This window comes from Perca flavescens, chromosome 6 (genome assembly GCF_004354835.1).
Source record: "Perca flavescens isolate YP-PL-M2 chromosome 6, PFLA_1.0, whole genome shotgun sequence".
NCBI lineage: Eukaryota > Metazoa > Chordata > Actinopteri > Perciformes > Percidae > Perca > Perca flavescens.
This window is the reverse complement of record NC_041336.1, coordinates 9168138-9186558: the sequence shown is the minus strand read 5'-3', so window position 1 is coordinate 9186558 and position 18421 is coordinate 9168138. Positions and strand designations below refer to the sequence as shown.

The window sequence follows — 18421 nt, the reverse complement described above, 5'->3', positions numbered from 1 at the left end:
TGCTGGCTTCTGCTCTCTGTTGTTGTTGCTGCTGTAAGACGAGTGCTTAGGGCTGTCTACAAATTACAACACCAAAAAGAGATGCAACAAAAATATTTTTTTATTTAACTTTTTTTTTTTTTGTTATAATTTTTTATAATTTAACATTACCTTATTTAATCATTAAATTAATAAATATTTTTGTTGTATCTCTTTTCGGTGTAGTAATTTGTAGACAGCCCTAAGCACTCGTCTAACTGCAGGTAGCAGCAGCAACAGAGAGCAGAAGAGAGCAGGCAAGTGTTCATAAACTTCTGGTGTACTTACAAACTTTCCAATCCATCGTTTTATGAGTGCATAACCTATTTGTACTAGTGTAGAAGTTTGGTATCATTTTGGGCATTATTAGTGGGGTCATTTACGAGATACAAACGTGGGTCCATTAGCCCCTGCGCTAATAAGCTATTCAGCGGCTAACGCTACTCTACGCTAACTCTCCCAATGTTAGACCCAGGTGAAAAAAGCTTCTGGGGGGGGGTGTTTGGCTCGAGGTCATGGTGCAAAGGACCCTAGGGTGAAATTACTCCGAACCATCACTTTAAGGTGTTATGGCTTTTAATATGTAATTATGCCTCATTCTGATAACTTAAAACTTATAATAATTTAGCTATAATACAATCTGCCTCTCCGTGAACCATCACCTTATCGCGGTGGAGAGGTTTGTGTGTCTCTGTGAACCTGAGGGCTGTGTTGTCTGGAGCTTTGTGCTCCTGGTAGGGTCTCCCAAGGCAAAGTGGTCTCAGGTGAGGGGCCAGACAAAGAATGGTTCAAAAACCCCAATGAAAAAGCTAAGCAGAGATGGAGTGACCCTGCCCGGAGGAAGCCCGGGGCCCCGCCTGGAGCCAGGCCCAGACGGTGGGCTCGTCCGGCGAGCGCCTGGTGGCCGGGTTTGCCACGGAGCCCGCCGGGCACAGCCCGAACAAGCTACGTGGCAACTCCCTCTCCATCCCATGGGCCCACCACCTGTGGGAGGAACCGTTGGGGTCGGGTGCGATGCCACATGGGTGGCAGTGAAGGTCAGGGGCCTCGACGGACCAGACCCGGGCAGCAGACGCTGGCTCTGGGGACGTGGAACGCCACCTCTCTGGGGGGAAGGAGCCGAACTGGTGCGGGAGGTGGAGCGCCACCGTTAGATCTGGTGGGGCTTACCTCTCACGCACAGTCTTGGTTCTGGAACCATACTCCTGGATAGGGGTTGGACTCTTTTCTTCTCCGGAGTTGCCCAGGGTGTGAGGCGCCGGGCGGGTGTGGGGATACTCACAAGCCCCCGGCTGAGCGCCGCTGTGTTGGAGTTTACCCCAGTGGACGAGAGGGTCGCCTCCCACGCCTGCGGGTTGTGGGGGAAAACTCTGACTGTTGTTTGTGCATATGCACCAAACAGGAGTTCGGAGTATTCGGCCTTCTTGAGACCTTGACTGGAGTCCTGCATGGGGCTCCAGTGGGGGACTCCATTGTTCTGCTGGGGGACTTCAACGCACACGTGGCAATGATGGAGACACCTGAGAGGCGTGATTGGGAGGAACGGCCTCCTGATCTAAACCAGAGTGGTTGTTTGTTGTTGGACTTCTGTGCTAGTCATGGATTGTCTATAACGAACACCATGTTCGAACATAGGGATGCTCATAAGTGTACCTGGTACCAGAGCACCCTAGGTCAAGGTCAATGATCGATTTCATAATCGTTTCATCTGATCTGAGGCCGTATGTTTTGGACACTGGGTGAAGAGAGGGGCAGAGCTGTCAACCGATCACCATCTGGTGGTGAGTTGGGTCAGAGGGTGGGGAAGACTCTGGACAGACCTGGTAAGCCCAAACGTGTAGTGCGGGTAAATTGGGAACGTCTGGAGGAGGCCCCTGTCCAACAGACTTTCAACTCACACCTCCGGGCGGAGCTTTTCGTGCATCCCTGTGGAGGCTGGGGGCATTGAACCCGAGTGGACAATGTTCAAAGTTTCCATTGCTGAAGCTGCAGCGAGGAGCTGTGGTCTTAGGGTCTTAGGTGCCTCAAGGGGCGGTAACCCACGAACACCGTGGTGGACAACGGTGGTCAGGGAAGCCGTCCGACTGAAGAAGGAGTCTTTCCGGGATATGTTATCCCGGAGGACTCCGGAGGCAGTTGCAGGGCACCGGCGGGCCGAAGGGCTGCAGCCTCTGCCGTGAAAGAGGCAAAGCAGCGGGTGTGGGAGAAGTTTGAGAAGACATGGAGAAGGACTTTCGGTCGGCACCAAAGTGCTTCTGGAAAACTGTTCGCCACCTCAGGAGGGGGGAGGGGGAACCATCCAAGCTGTGTACAGTAAGGATGGGACACTGTTGACCTCAACTGAGGAGGTAATAGGGCGGTGGAAGGAGCACTTTGCAGAACTCCTGAATCCGACTAATACGCCCTCTATGTTAGAGGCAGAGCTGGAGGATAATGGGGGATTGTCGTCGATTTCCCAGGCGGAAGTCACTGATGTAGTCAAACAACTACACAGTGGCAAAGCCCCGGGATTGATGAGATCCGTCCAGAAATGCTCAAGGCTCTGGGTGTGGAGGGGCTGTCCTGGTTGACACGCCTTTTCAACATTGCGTGGAAGTCTGGGACGGTGCCAAAGGAGTGGCAGACTGGGGTGGTGGTTCCCCTTTTTAAAGGGGACCAGAGGGTGTGTGCCAATTATAGGGGTATCACACTTCTCAGCCTCCCTGGTAAAGTCTACTCCAAGGTGCTGGAAAGGAGGGTTCGCCAATAGTCGAACCTCGGGTTGAGGAGGAACAATGCGGATTCCGTCCCTGGTCGTGGAACAACGGACCAGCTCTTCACTCTCATAAGGATCCTGGAGGGAGCCTGGGAGTATGCCCAACCGGGTCTACATGTGTTTTGTGGATTTGGAGAAGGCGTATGACCGGGTCCCCGGGAGATACTGTGGGAGGTGCTGCGGGAGTATGGGGTGAGGGGGTCTCTTCTCAGGGCCATCCAATCTCTGTACAACCAAAGCGAGAGCTGTGTCCGGGTTCTCGGTAGTAAGTCGGACTCTTTTCAGGTGAGGGTTGGCCTCCGCCAGGGCTGCGCTTTGTCACCAATCCTGTTTGTAGTCGGCGGACAGGATATCGAGGCGTAGTCGGGGTGGGGAGGGGTTGCAGTTTGGTGGGCTGGGGATCTCATCGCTGCTCTTTGCAGATGATGTGGTCCTGATGGCATCATCGGCCTGCGACCTTCAGCACTCACTGGATCGGTTCGCAACCGAGTGTGAAGCGGTTGGGATGAGGATCAGCACCTCTAAATCTGAGGCCATGGTTCTCAGCAGGAAACCGATGGAATGCCTTCTCCAGGTAGGGAATGAGTCCTTACCCCAAGTGAAGGAGTTCAAGTATCTTGGGGTTGTGTTCGCGAGTGAGGGACAATGGAGCGGGAGATTGGTCGGAGAATCGGGCGCAGCGGGTGCGGTATTGCATTCAATCTATCGCACCGTTGTGACGAAAAGAGAGCTTAGCCAGAAGGCAAAGCTCTCGATCTACCGGTCAGTTTTCGCCCTACCCTCACCTATGGTCATGAAGGCTGGGTCATGACCGAAAGAACGAGATCCAGGGTACAAGCGGCTGAAATGGGTTTCCTCAGGAGGGTGGCTGGCGTCTCCCTTAGAGATAGGGTGAGAAGCTCACTCATCCGTGAGGAGCTCGGAGTAGAGCCGCTGCTCCTTTGCGCCGAAAGGGAGCCAGTTGAGGTGGTTCGGGCATCTGGTAAGGATGCCCCTGGGCGCCCCCTAGGGAGGTGTTCCAGGCACGCCCAGCTGGGAGGAGGCCTCGGGAAGACCCAGGACTAGGTGGAGGGATTATATCTCCAACCTGGCCTGGGAACGCCGATCCCCAGTCGGAGCTGGTTAATGTTGCTCGGGAAAGGGAAGTTTGGGGTCCCCTGCTGGAGCTGCTCCCCCCGCGACCCGACACCGGATAAGCGGACGAAGATGGATGGATGGATGGATGGACAATCTGAGGAGTTATGATAATGACACCACAATGTGCAAGAAGTGCAAAATGTGGAAGAAGTACTTAGATCCTTAAAATAAGTAAAAGTATAATTTCAACAGAAAACTATTATGATAAAGTCCTGCATTCAAAATCTTACTTGAGTAGAAGTACGTGTGTATGGCAAAATATACTTAAAGTATCCAAAGTAAAAGTACTCATTATGCAGAATGACCCATTTCAGATATTTCTATACTCAAATGATCGTACATTTACAAAAGATAAACTTGCACAGTTTGGGAAAGGGAAGTTTGGGGTCCCCTGCTGGAGCTGCTCCCCCCGCGACCCGACACCGGATAAGCGGACGAAGATGGATGGATGGATGGAAACTTGCACATGCACATCTAAAACGGTTATCGAAATGTTCTGTTTACATTGTTGATTGCTCTTTATTGGACAGCAGCAACTGCTTTACCAGCCCAGTCTCATGGCAGTTTGTGAAATGGTCATGTTATTGAATCTATTGATTTGTGTACTGAACACGTTAATATCGTTATTTTCGTGGTGGTGAGCACGAATTTTAAAGTAATGTATTTCAATGGGAAGCATATTTCATGATCACAGAACGATTACGGTAGCGAGTAGTATTGATAAGGCGAAAGTCCGCACAGGGAGGTTGGTCGGGGGGGGGGATGGGTCAAACAACACAGGACTTTCACCCCGGAGACCGGGGATCGTGTCCTGCGTGATGCAGTTGCTTTCCGTGTTGTTCTCTTCCTAACCACAACCGTCCCGTTGTTGTTGCCGCCGGTGTGTGGCGTTTAATTTCCCCGTCCTCCAGAAAAGCCCAGTGTCATGGCAGTTCGTGAAATGGAATGGCAAATTGTGACCTGTACACAAAATAAACGAGAAAATCGTGACTTGTACACAAATCAATAAATCAAAATAACGTGACCATTTCACAAACTGGCGTGAGACCGGGTTGGCTTTACACATCAGTAAAGTCTTTACTAGCTAAGACATTTCTTAAGTTTTAAGGGTGCATAGTAATTTAGGTAATGACTAAACTAGTTACCAAGAATGTAGAAAGGAACGTATACGTTCAAACTTAGGAATGGATTTCTGACTGGATTCTGATCTTGAGGAGCTTTGCTTAGTGAAATTTATTGTGTCAGCTGCTGCACTGTGCTTTACAAAATAAATTACAGTGTGTGTGTGTGTGTGTCTGTGTGTGTGTGTTCATGGTGATGAAGGAACATGTCAACCAGTGCACCAGTGTGGCTTACTGATGTGTTTTTAATAGTGGAGCAATGGAGCTGTATGGCACAGAGGTATATGATTATCAGCCTTTGGTTAATAAAGACCATGCATTCATATAATACATTTTAAATTCAAATCAATTTTCATAATAATATTCATTCATGTCAATCATCATCCGTGTGTACAGAAATTGCACACATTTTTATTGCTTCTCTGTATTTATTTGATATTATCATGGACATATTCTCAACTCTTTTGTCCTCATGTGGTTTTACACTTCATTGTTTGTGTGTTCTTCATCAATTTTATATTCATGAGAATGCAAAGACATTACAGACATTATCTAATCATACCGGGAAGTTGGGTCTTATATGATCCACCTGGCAGCATATCAAAAACAACAATAGTATTCTCTAACAACTGTATTTTTGGGGATTTGACAGTAGCCAGCAAGTACATGTGACACTTCAAAACAAAACGTAGAATTTGAAATGAAAACGCATAATAAAAGTGCATGCTTACATTGCTGCAATGCACATTCAACTAATGTCGTAATGTAACCTGTATGTTGTATATGTCAAAATGTAGTGTGAAGTCATTCAATCTTTCAACTGATACTGATCTTTACAATATAAACTATGAATAGCATTTTCTGTGCTACCGCTGTTAGCATTCTGCATCAACTAAAGGTTTTAACTTTGCTGAAGTTTATTTAATAAACTTTACACTTTCTCAATTTGCTGCTATCTATATAGCACCAGATATAATCAAGGAAACAAATTGAAAAAAAAAACATAATGAAAGTCACTGACCTTGGATGTCCTTGACTGCCAAATTCAGGCTTATCTACAAACAAGGACAAGTCATCTGTGGTAAATACAAGCGGAGGAAGGGGATGCTTTAGTTCTATCAGGCTGTGATTGAATCCATGCTTACCTTTTTCTATTCTGATGTAATACAACCTGGGCACCACAGCCAAAGAGGAGAAGCAGTTGGACCAAATTGTACACACAACCTTAAAAATTATTGTTACTGAGCTGCCCTTTTTCTCTGCCATACATGAGACTCAAGCTGAGAAGTTTGGGCAGAAAATCATATCTAATCATGAGGCTAGTTTTTGACAAGAAAACAAGAAAAATGCAGAATTTAATTTGCATTAGTTGAGGATTTAGCTAAGCTCTACATGTAGCCTACATCTAAATGTTATTGATTTAATACATTTGACACTTTTCAAATAAGCTGCTGTGTTGTATTATTTTGTTGTTTTCACATGTGTTGTCCTGTGACTTGTTTTTATGACTGCCTGTTATATGATTTAATAAGTAGTAGCTGTTGATCTTGTAGACTATCTACAGTTACAAAGGTATGAATGAACCTTAACATGCCAGTCATCTGTGGTTAATCATCAGTAAAACATTAGAATGTGCCATGATAAGATGTACACATAAATATCCCTGTGTGGTCATAAAAATCATAAAAGTTGACATTGTTGCAATGTACCGTATATTGAACTCATTCAACTAATTTCATGATTTAATCTGCAACCAGATTTTGTCAGAATCTATTGTTAAAACCTTCATTCTTTCAGCTAAAGCTGAAGTTTGATGAATGATGTGGAAATAAAGTATTGAATCTTGAATCTAAAAAGAACAAAGGTAGTATTAGACAAAACAAACATCATAAAATGAGCTGATTTCCTTGATTGCAGACTCAAGCCTTATCTACATACAAGGGCAAAGACAAGTCATCTGTGGTAAATCATCAATAAACAATAGCATGTGCCATGATAAGATGCACACATAAATATCCCTGTGTGGTCCACACCAAATCATATTCACCAACACAACATCAACAGCGGCTCCTCGTCTTCAGAGTTTATTTCACAAGTCAAGGTATGTGGTAGTAGTTAAATAATGGTGCTTTTAAATACACAATTTGGAGGGTTATTTGATTTTTGTCTTGTGCATTGGTTACGACTACACACGTGGTATCTTATTTGACACTAGTTTTTCATTTTAACTGTTAAATTGTATGCAGTGTAAGTATCTAAATTCTGGTTGTTGTAGGTCAGGGATAGATTTTATACAGTAATAATGATGACAATGTTTAATCATTCAATATAATTCTATTATTGACTCTCTTGTCTGTTTCAACCAGAACAATGAAACGCAGTTCAGTTCTACTTTTGCTGTTCCTTCTGGGGATGTGCTCGGCTTACACCTATCGTAAGTATGATCCTGCTATATCTGTAAAATCTCTGTTAAAGTCCACCTCCAATCAAAATGTGTTTTACTTTTTGTTTCATCACTTGGACTTTTGAGCGTCACTGTGCATATCCAGACTTTTACACTAGAATGCGGTTTTCACATTTATCTGCTAAAGGGGGACATACTGTACAGTATATCAACAATGTGTTCACAACTTGTTTTACAGCTGCTGCCATGTGGTCGAAAATGTAGGTTATTGCAGGTAAAATTCCACTAAACATTTTAATATGTATTTCAACTGTCTCATCCACAGAAAATGTGGCCTTGCGAGGAAAAGCAACCCAGTCGAAGCGTCATGCGGACTTGTATGGTTTTGCCCACAATGCTATTGATGGAAACCATGAATCTGACTACTATGCCGGTTCATGCACCCGGACTGATGAACAGACCAACCCCTGGTGGAGAGTGGACCTGCTGGAGTCCTACATCGTTACCTCCATCATCATCACCAACAGAAGAGACTGCTGTGCAGGAAGGCTCAACGGGGCAAAGATTCACGTCGGCAACTCTTTACAAGACAATGGTGCTGCAAACCCAGTGTGAGTGAATGTAATGACTTCCTAAATACAGGGTTTCCTCCAGGAAATTGTTTAGCAGACGCAAGATACCCTAAGATGCTGACTCAGCTCATTTTATTAACTATTGGCTAGTAGATTATAAACTAAACGATAGCAACACTCATTGAACATGTGGAATTTGCTGTAGGAAATACTGCGTCTACTCTTTTTTTCAGCCAATTAAGTGTTGGTGTTATTTATTACTTTATATTGCTCTTTACCTTTCAAAACTTCATACACTGCTTCCTCTATCTCTTTTTTTAGGGTTGGTGTAATTTCACATATCCCAGCAGGCAGGCTTTTAAAATTGACTTTTACCAGTCTTGTGGAGGGACGATATGTGACTGTGGTTCTACCTGGTTCAAAAAAAGTCCTTACACTCTGCGAAGTGGAAGTCTACGGGTACCGGGCCCCAACTGGTGAGGAATGAGTATGTGGCTGAAGCCAGATGTGATTTTCTAGGTGATGGCTCTGTTTCATTTTTTATCTGGCACACCAGCAAGCTCCTTTATTTTGAAAATGAATGAAAATCTTAAAAATTATTCATAGGCAATATAAATTGGTAAATCATGAGAAAAAAAAGTTTCTCAAGATGTAAAAATGTGCTGTTGTGGATACAGACATACAACAGAATTTACACATTTACTACTGCTAGCTGTTGGGGCATCCTTATGCTGTGTTGATCCAAATTAACAACAGGCATCTTCACAACTTTTCATGACCTCTCCATTTTTGACTGCAGTTTCCTCTTACCACTGGATAGGGCAACAATATGCTTGTTGTGAATTTCAGTTTCAAGACATATAGAGATTTGGAAAACTTTGTTCTGCAGAGAGAATCAAGGAAAACTAGTTATAATGATGGTAATGATGTTTGTGAATGTGTTCTGTTTGCAGGAGAGAACCTGGCAGTCCAAGGTAAAGCCTCACAGTCATCACTGTATTCTACATTAATTGCATATAATGCTATAGATGGGAACCGGGACAGCGTCCGGAATTCATGCAGTTGCACAGACAACGACTTTAACCCCTGGTGGCGACTGGACCTGGGCAAAACCCACAAAGTTTTTTCTGTTAAAATAACCAACCGAGATTCTTACTCTAACCGACTCAATGGAGCTGAGATCCGAATTGGAGATTCTCTTGAAAAAAATGGCAACAACAATCCCAGGTAATTTACACTGCATTAACTAAAATACTACTATAACTTTGTAAGTAATGGATGTCTGTCATTGGATTTGTTTGGAACACATATATGCTAAATTTAAAAGAACAAAACTTAATGTAGGTTTGGCATAATTTAGCAACTTATAGCTATCAAATTAGTATTAATTTATTCAAATGACCATGAGTTAAAGTATTTTCTTCTTCTGCTAGGTGTACTGTGATCTCAAGCATCCCTGGAGGTTCCACCGAAACCTTCCAGTGTAACGGGATGGACGGTCGCTACGTTAACATCGTTATTCCTGGAAGAAGCGAGTACCTGACCCTGTGTGAGGTGGAGGTCTACGGCTCCAGACTGGATTAGGTCTGAGGAGGTTCAAAATGTATAACTATAACATTTTACATTGCAGATGTTCAGCTGATGCTCTTGTACAGACTTGTGTTGCAATCATAGATTAAGATTAATTTGCTATCTAAATTTAAAAAGTTTTGATCTCCGAATGCAAATGAACGGACTCCAGAGGAGGAAATGTCATTCTTATACGAGGCTCCTTTTTCAACTACAAGGTCAATATTGTTACTCACTAACGACAAAACAACACATTTTCCGTGCGTTTATATGGAACTAAGCTTTAGGAGCGTTCCATCTTTACTCTCCTCCCTGTTACATTGCATTCGGAGATCAACACTTTTTGACTGGCAAGATTGACAGCGACCGGAAACAACAACTGCTAAAGCGAGTTGTTCAAAACCTTTCTTTTTAGTAAACACTGTGTACACAAACAATGTTCTCAATAGTGGAGTTCATGTGTAGAGCCCCTGGTGATACTTGGAGCAAAGTTTCATGTTGTGTTGAGCCTTCTTAGTGTTTTAAAAATTTTGATTTTGAAGCGATCATAGTAGTGCCACTAGGTCTCCCATTCAAAAGGCCATTTGACCGAAAACGAAAATACAGTAAATCTTAAAAGTGGTGTTTCCGTCCTAAATATGCTTTTAAACGAAAGTTTGACTCGGGTACATTCACAAAAAGACCCTTGGTTGCATTTTTGCAAGGTTATGCTTTATTATTCTCTAATTTTACAGTTTTATATCTGTGTTTATCTGACCTATCAAATCTAAGGAACTTATCTAAGTACAATTGTATTATATATGTATATATGTGGGAATTGACAGTAAACAGCAAGTACATGTGGCACGTTTTTTTAAACAAAACGTGGCCTATAAAATGAAAATGCATAACAAAAGTGCATGTTTACATTGTTGCTGTGTCCATTCAACTAATGTCTAATGTAACCTAAATATTCCATGGCTGTATTAAGAGAACGCAATATTCCTCTAATTTCCTTCATGTTGCAAGAATAAAATAATGTTACATTAACTGTGTCTGTGTGTGAGAGTCAAGATGGCTCCATCCTGTGGCGCCTCTACACTGCTCTGATCGTTGGTGATCTTTGTTTTTCGTGCTTTTCTCGATCCCCTGAGACTTTAAAAGCGGGTCACAAAAAATTTAGTTTAATTTTTCGTAAGGCTCAGTATACTTCCTTAAATAGCTGAACAAACTTTCCTCAAACAAAAGTCATTATTGCATTTGTTGGTGATTTTACATAATTAAGATGTCAAAAAATTACTATATATATATCCAGTGAAAACTTTAATTTTAATCAATCACATGTCGTTTAGTTGCCTGTCAATTGCGTCATATAACCTTTGACCTCTCTAGTAGCTCCAACGAAGTTTTGGTAAAACACAGAAATACCTTAAAACACCAGATTATTCGTTCAAGAGTAATTGTAAATAATACAATGTTACAATGTCCAGGTTCAACATGCTCATAAAATTATTTTTAGTATGATTATTTTGACCACGGTTAACAGCGCTAAGCCTAACCCGCAATTGAATTCACCATGTAATGTCAACTGTAGTTGACTTATTTCCTGCTAAGTTAGCTAGCGAGATACCTAAGATTCAATGATGCCATGTTGGACTGAGGCATGTCTTGGAGGGTGATAGCGAAGGTGCAATTCTTATTTATTTTTGCATTTATGCATATTGTAACTTTGCTAGGGGCTATTGTTCTGTGCCTGTGATACTGTCTTATAGTTTGCTTTTTGTTTTTTTGGTTCTTGTAACACGGCAGATGTTTTGAGAAATTTTGTTATGACCTGCAATGTACTAATGAAAAATCAATACAAACATTGTTTAAAAATAAATAAATAAATAAAAAAGTTGGCCAGCGAGCACACCCTGGTCTGTCTGCGTCATTCCCCAGCGCTAAAAGACCTCGGGACAATGAGTTGGAACAGTGATACACGGAGTCAAGGCATTGAAGTAAAGGAGGCAGCAGTAATATGTCCTCATAGGCGAGAAAGAACACTTAAGAATGGAGCCTAGCCCTCAGTGTCTTCACTAGCTTTTTATATATTCACGTTTATTTGACAAAGATCAGGTATAATACACATTCCATTGCAACACTTAAAATCTGATGTATTATACAAAGCCAGAAGCTAATTATCATCCTCAGTGCCCAGGCAGGTGAACAATAATACAAACAGCATATCGATACAACAACAAGCTTCTTTTTTTTTAACTGTTCAATATGTACACAGAGACAGTATGCACACAGCACACAAAACAGCTGTGGCTGCTCATAAAATTTAAATTCATGATTGCATTTTTTATTCTCCTTTAACCACCTTTTTAACATCATAAAAATGAGGAAGTTTTGATATGCAATATAAGGGAGTTCCATTTTTTTCTTCTCAGAAAAACAGGTTCTCCGTATGCACTCTAAAAGAGAGCCTGTCATCCACCCAAATACCCAACAACTTATTGATTGCAACATGAGTTTATGCAATAGCATCAGGTGACGTCTGCAGCGTAAGATATCATTGTTATACATTTTGAACCTCCTCAGACCTAATCCAGCCTGGAGCCGTAGACCTCCACCTCACACAGGGTCAGGTACTCGCTTCTTCCAGGAATGATGATGTTAACGTAGCGACCGTCCATCCCGTTACACTGGAAGGTTTCGGTGAAACCTGGAGTGATTCTTGAGATCACAGCACACCTAGCAGAAAAATAAATTAGTGTGTTAACTGATTGAATGATCGTTTGAATAACAGATAGATAATAGAAACATTTGATAGATATACGGTAAGTTGCTGCTAAATTACACCAAACCTCTATCATTTGTTTTATTTTTTATTGATCATGTTTCAAACAAACCCAAAGACAGATATCCATTACTTAACTTTTTTAGTTATAGTAGTATTTAAGTAAACGGACTGTAAACTACCTGGGATTGCTGTTGCCATTGTCATTAAGAGAATCTCCAATTCGGATCTCAGCTCCGGCAAGTTGTAAATTAAGAGTTTTGTAGTTAGTTATGGTAACAGAAAACACTCTGTGGGTTTTGCCCAGGTCTAGTCGCCACCAGGGGTTTAACTCCTGGACTGTGTGAGCACAAGAGGCCTGGGTCCAGACGCTGGCACGATTCCCATCTATAGCATTATATGCCGTGCCTGTAGAATGTTGGGATGACTGTGTAGCTTTTCCTTGGAGTGCCAGGTTCTCTCCTGCAAACAGAAAACATTTGCAAATATCCACACTGAAAACTAGTTTTCCTTGAAGAACAAATTGGCCATGATCTGTCTTGAAACTGAAATTCACAACTATTTGTAAATTGTTGCCAATTCAAGTGATAAGAAGAAATTACAGTTAAAGGAAAACGCCGATTTATTGGGAATTTACCTTATTCATCGTAACCCCCAGATTAAGACAAGTAGATATATACCATTCTCATCTCCGTGCGTGCTGTAACGCTGTCTGACGGCTCCAGCATTAGCTTAGCCTAGCACAGATCCTGCAGGTAACTGGTTCCAACTAGCCTACTGCTCCCAATTGTGACAAAAGTGACAAAATAACGCCAACATGTTCCTATTTACATGTTGTGATTTGTAGAGTCACAGCGTGTACACAAAACAACGTAACATAAGACACAGTCATCTTCTAACAGTAAACAAACCGGGGACTATATTCTCAGACAGGCTTGCTGCGAGCATATCACATTTTGCCCAAGTACTATATTCTTCCGCCTGAGAATATAGTTCCCGGTTTGTTTACAGTTAGAAGACGGCTGTGTCTCATGTTACGTTGTTTTTTCAGCTTCAGCCACATATTCATTCCTCACCAGTTGGGGCCCGGTACCCGTAGACTTCCACTTCGCAGAGTGTAAGAATCCTTTTTAAACCAGGTAGAACCACAGTCACATGACGTCCCTCCACACGTCTGGTAAAAGTCATATTTAAAGACCTGCCTGCTGGAATATGAGAAATTACACCAACCCTAAAAGAGAGTGGAAGCATTGCAATAAAGTTTTTAACTGTGGTACTTGAAAGGGGAATAGCATTTTTTTTTATTTATATTTAACCTTTATTTAAACCGTTAGGCCGTTGAGAACAGGTTCTCATTTGCAAAGGTGACCTGGCCAAGAAAAGCGTAGGCGTGCAAGACAACAAATAGTTTCACATTCAATACAGTACAAGAATACAGAATACAATATGCTACATAAAGTGCAGAATAAGTGGGCATTACAAATGCCGGCACGTAGTGAGGTGCAAGTAAGTCGATATATGCAATATAGATGAACAGAGAGTCTATATCACTGCTGAGATGGTGTAAAGAGTCAATAAACAGTTAGTCTATTGGTCTAGTTAGTGAAGTAGATCAGTTATAACACAATGTATATGAATAGACAGTCTAGATAAATGCTGAAGTGTAGTGAAGAGTCAGTATACAGTTAGTGCAATTTAAAGTAATGAATAACATCAACACTTTGCTTGAAAAAGAGTACACGCAGTATTTCACACAGCAAATGTCACCTGATCAATGAGTGTAGCTATCATTTAGTGCATCATCTACTAGCTACAGACCATAAAATGAGCTGTGTCAGGGTTAGGGTGGCTTACCCCTGCTAAACAATTTCCTGGTGCAAATCCTGTAGCCTAAGTAATAACGTTCACTCACACTGGGTTTGCAGCACCATTGTCTTGTAAAGAGTTGCCGATGTGAATCTCTGCCCCGTTGAGCCTTTCTGGAAAGCCGTCTCCTCTGTTGGTGATGATGATGGAGGTGACGATGTAGGACTCCAGCAGGTCCACTCTCCACCAGGGGTTGGTCTGTACATCAGTGTGAGTGCATGATCCGGCCCAGTAGTCAGATTCACGGTTTCCATCAATAGCATTGTAGGCAGCTCCCAACGGGTGCTCATAACGGTCTGACTGGGTCGCTTTTCCACGCAAGGCCACATTTTCTGTGGATGAAACAGTTGAACTACACATTAAAATGTTTAAGGGAAGAATGTTTGTAGATTACCAAACCTCTTTAAAAAACACATTCAACCCCTCTGATGTAAAGCATTACAGACCTGTGTCCCTTCTTCCACTTCGCTCTAAGGACCGCACTTACAGGGTAACTTGGAGATAATCTGTGTCTGAACCTTGCAAACTCAATACTGGAGTAGCTTACTGCAGGGTTCACTTCTGGGTCCATTCAACGTTTCTCTTTACACCAAATCATTTGGCTCAGTTATTCACTCACATGGCTTTTCCTTTCACAGGTATGCAATTGGCACTCAACTAACTCTGTCTGCATATTGGTATAAAATTGTGCAGATCTGTCCTGGTGAGGTGTTACAATCTTAGGTAAGGAACCTTCCCCTTCTTCAGCAGATTAATTTAAAAACAGACATCTAGTGTCAGACTCTTTTCATTCTGCACAGTAAAGCTCAAACGTGAGAAAACAATAAGCAAAATTAGTTTTTACATGTTGGGGACTTAAATTTTTATAGCAAAGGTATCACAGATATAGCTGGATCATACTTACGATAGGTGTAAGCCGAGCACGTCCCCAGAAGGAACAGCAAAAGTAGAACTGAACTGTGTTTCATTGTTCTGGTTGAAACAGACCAGAGAGTCAACAATAGAATTACAGTGAAGGATAAACATCGTCGTCATTACTGTATGAAATCTATCCCTGGCCTACAACAATCAGTTGCTCCAGAAGTTAGATATCCAAAGTGGTGGCAGATAACAAAGTGTGAAATCTTAACTGCCAGTGCAGAGTAGGCTGACAAATATCAAACAACCCTACAGACTGTGTATTCAAAAGCATCATTTTTCAACTACACCCACATACCTTGACTTGCAAAATAAACTTAGAAGAAGACGAGGAGCCGCTGTTGATGTTGTGTTGGTGAATATGATTTGGTGTGGACCACACAGGGATATTTATGTGCACATCTTATTATGGCACATGCTATTGTTTATTGATGATTTACCACAGATGACTGGTATTTGGCCTTGTATGTAGATAAGGCTCGAGTCTGCAATCAAGGAAATCAGGGATCAGCTCATTTTAATGATGTTTCTCAATAATGTATTGCCACATCAGTCATCAAACTTCAGCTTCAGCTGAAAGAATGAAAGTTTTAAAAATAGATTTTGACAAAAACTAGGTTTAGGTTACATCATGAAATTAGTTGAATGAGTTCAATGTAGAGTACATTGCAACAATGTCAACTTTTATGATATGCTTTGCTTTTATTGGCTGACTTTTGTTTTGAAAAACATGCCACATGTACTTGCTGTTTACTGTGAATTTCTAAATAAATACAGTTGTCCTTCCTGGTCAGACATAAACACAGAGATAAGAATTTTAATGTTGCTGATACACTGCCAGGTGAAGCACATAGGGCACAAGTCCTGTTTGATTAGATAACATGTGTACTTATCATTCTCAGGAATCTAATGTTGATGCTCAAAAGACAAACAATGAAGTGTGAAACCACATGAGAACAAATGAAGAGAGAATATGTTCATAATAATATAAAAACAAAATATGTAAGCGCTAAAAATGTGTTTGATTTCTGTACACACTGATGATAATTGACATAGATGAATATAATTGTATGACAATGTATTGACTTAAATGAGAATGGAAACATATTAAAGGTATACGCCACCGTTTGTTGAAATAGGGCTTATCACGGTCTCCCCTAGCTGTAGATAGGTGGGCCAACGTATTTTTTGTGCATGCATTGTTTTAGTCCGGTGCAACACCGGCAGCGCTGCTGCTAGTTAGCTTAGCGTAGTGAATGGAATCTTAGGTTGCAGGTTAGCATGTTGTGAGTAAAAGTGAGCCAACAAAAGACAAAAAAACAACCTAATTACTTGCACTGAGACAAAAAATGCGTTGGCCCACCTATCTACAGCCAGGGTAGACCGTGATAAGCCCTATTTCAACAAACGGTGGCGTATTCCTTTAACCTGTTGGTAATGGGAGTGCCATAAGGGACATATTTACAAATATCAGCACTGATAATCTGTTTTTCTTAAAGCGCCCATATTATGCTCATTTTCAGGTTCATAACTGTATTTTTAGGTTTACATGGTTTAATTTTCAAAAAACACCATATTTTTCTTGTACTGCACAGCTCTCTCTCACTGCTGCAGATCCTCTTTTCACCTGGTTTCTGTTTTAACTACAGAGTAACACCTCTTTTCATCTTCTTCTTCTGTACTATCTTTGATTGCACTCGCACATGCTCAGTAGCTCAGATGTAGATCATGTCAGCTAGCTAACTCTAGAGACAGTAAAAGAAAGCCCGTTTCTCCAACTTTGGTCAGTTACAAGGCAGGATTAGCTGGGAGACTCCTAAATGATTGCGCACATGTAAGTAGTTCTTTTGTAGATTATGGTGAATTTGTGTGTGTTGTAGCAGTGCTTTGCTATTGAGAACGACGTAGCATGCTAGCGTTAGCATTAGCGTTAGCATGCCTATGCTAACGCTACGAGCTAACGGTTGTGGTTAGCCAGCTCATTTCGGACTGTGACGTCACAGTCCGAGCCGATTTTGAACAGCTCACTAGGAGACTGAAGGCAGGACACATTCAGAAACCGTATCTCACTCAAAACAAAAGTTTGTATGTGTGTGGAAGCACCAGAGACACAAAAGAACACCCCAAATCCCAGAAAAAATGATTTTTTCATAATATGGACACTTTAATGCTCTCGGCAGAATAAAAAATTTCCACAATCTGTGAATGTCTTGAAACTGAAATTCAAAACTATTTGCACATTGTTGCCCTTTCCAGTGGTAAGAGGAAACTGCAGTAAAACATGGATAGGTCATGGAAAGTTGTAAAGATGCCTGTTGTTTATTTAGACCAGCACTGTCTGCAATACATGAAGGGTGCACCAACAGCTAGTAGTAGTAAATGTGTAAATTGTGTTATGACAGTATACACAGTATGTGTGACAAATATGCAAAATTGTTCTGCAAAATAATTTATTATGATTTCCCAATTTATATTACCTATACACAATTGTTTAGATGTTCATTTATTTTCAATATAAGTCTCACTATTGCATGTTAGAGTTAATATAGGGCCTACATGCAGCTTTGGACTTTGCAAAGGAGAGATCCAACAGTAAGTTAATGCATTTTGCCCGTTTCCGTCATTCAAAACAATGCAGATCAAACTCTGCTGAATAGAAATTGAGACGGATGCATCCCCTAGAGTTCACATTAAGTACATTTTTCAACTCAAGTCAATTTTTATTTATATAGCCCAATAACAGAAATCTTAACTTGCAAAAAAGTACAGTTTTAGATGCACACAAGGTATATCTTTCGTAAATGTAGGTATTACTTAGTTTCTTTATGTCTGCATACATGGAGAGACGTGTTTCAGAGTAGTAGAGTAGTAGTAAATATCTTTTTTTCATTAACTTTACAATAGAATGAGATAAATCCAATCCTAACTAACGCTATTTACCTCATAAGTCAAATGTTATTGGGATAACGTTTTGTAATTTCAGATATGTTTTATTGTTTTTGTGAAACGTATCTACACAACAGCTTCACCTGGCAGTCACTGGGTAGAAACAACTAATCTCTGAGTAGTAGTAGTGTGTGTGGTGTAACCCATTTTAATTTGGATGCGTGCAATTCTTAGTAAACACTTAGATCGAGGTTTACAAACAGTTGTTGCAACCGGTTCCAGAATATGAAGCAGGACTCATCTTAAAGCCCTTATCATGTCAATTGATATTGTGCTTTGAGTATACTCCCAAACTAAATTACAACTATTAAAAAAACCTGAAAACAATGTCAACACAATGAACCCCGGGCT

The 18421-nt window shown here is 41.5% G+C and overlaps 2 protein-coding genes across 2 annotated transcripts; one reads left to right on the top strand and one right to left on the bottom strand.

Moving 5' to 3' along the window:
* The first annotated feature begins 7401 nt into the window (after positions 1-7401).
* LOC114557141 (fucolectin-1-like) lies at positions 7402-9778 on the top strand. The gene is made up of 5 exons (XM_028580473.1): positions 7402-7465; positions 7761-8046; positions 8329-8483; positions 8961-9234; positions 9441-9778. The coding sequence occupies exons 1-5, from the start codon at positions 7402-7404 to the stop codon at positions 9589-9591; spliced, it is 930 nt and encodes a 309-aa protein (XP_028436274.1). The 3' UTR covers positions 9592-9778.
* A 2125-nt stretch (positions 9779-11903) lies between these two features.
* Positions 11904-15174, bottom strand: LOC114557142 (fucolectin-1). Its single transcript, XM_028580474.1, has 5 exons — positions 15111-15174; positions 14253-14538; positions 13417-13571; positions 12523-12802; positions 11904-12294 (listed from the first exon to the last, which is right to left on the bottom strand). The coding sequence occupies exons 1-5, from the start codon at positions 15172-15174 to the stop codon at positions 12144-12146; spliced, it is 936 nt and encodes a 311-aa protein (XP_028436275.1). The 3' UTR covers positions 11904-12143.
* Between the last annotated feature and the right edge of the window lie 3247 nt (positions 15175-18421).

Excerpts from the sequence above, each read along its gene's own strand:
- LOC114557141 (XM_028580473.1), top strand. The coding sequence starts at position 7,402 with ATGAAACGCAGTTCAGTTCTACTTTTGCTGTTCCTTCTGGGGATGTGC. Across the intron at positions 7,466-7,760 it reads GTGCTCGGCTTACACCTATC|AAAATGTGGCCTTGCGAGGA; the intron begins GTAAGTATGATC and ends TCTCATCCACAG. Across the intron at positions 8,484-8,960 it reads CGGGTACCGGGCCCCAACTG|GAGAGAACCTGGCAGTCCAA; the intron begins GTGAGGAATGAG and ends TTCTGTTTGCAG.
- LOC114557142 (XM_028580474.1), bottom strand. The coding sequence starts at position 15,174 with ATGAAACACAGTTCAGTTCTACTTTTGCTGTTCCTTCTGGGGACGTGC. Across the intron at positions 14,539-15,110 it reads GTGCTCGGCTTACACCTATC|AAAATGTGGCCTTGCGTGGA; the intron begins GTAAGTATGATC and ends TTTCATCCACAG. Across the intron at positions 12,803-13,416 it reads CGGGTACCGGGCCCCAACTG|GAGAGAACCTGGCACTCCAA; the intron begins GTGAGGAATGAA and ends TTCTGTTTGCAG.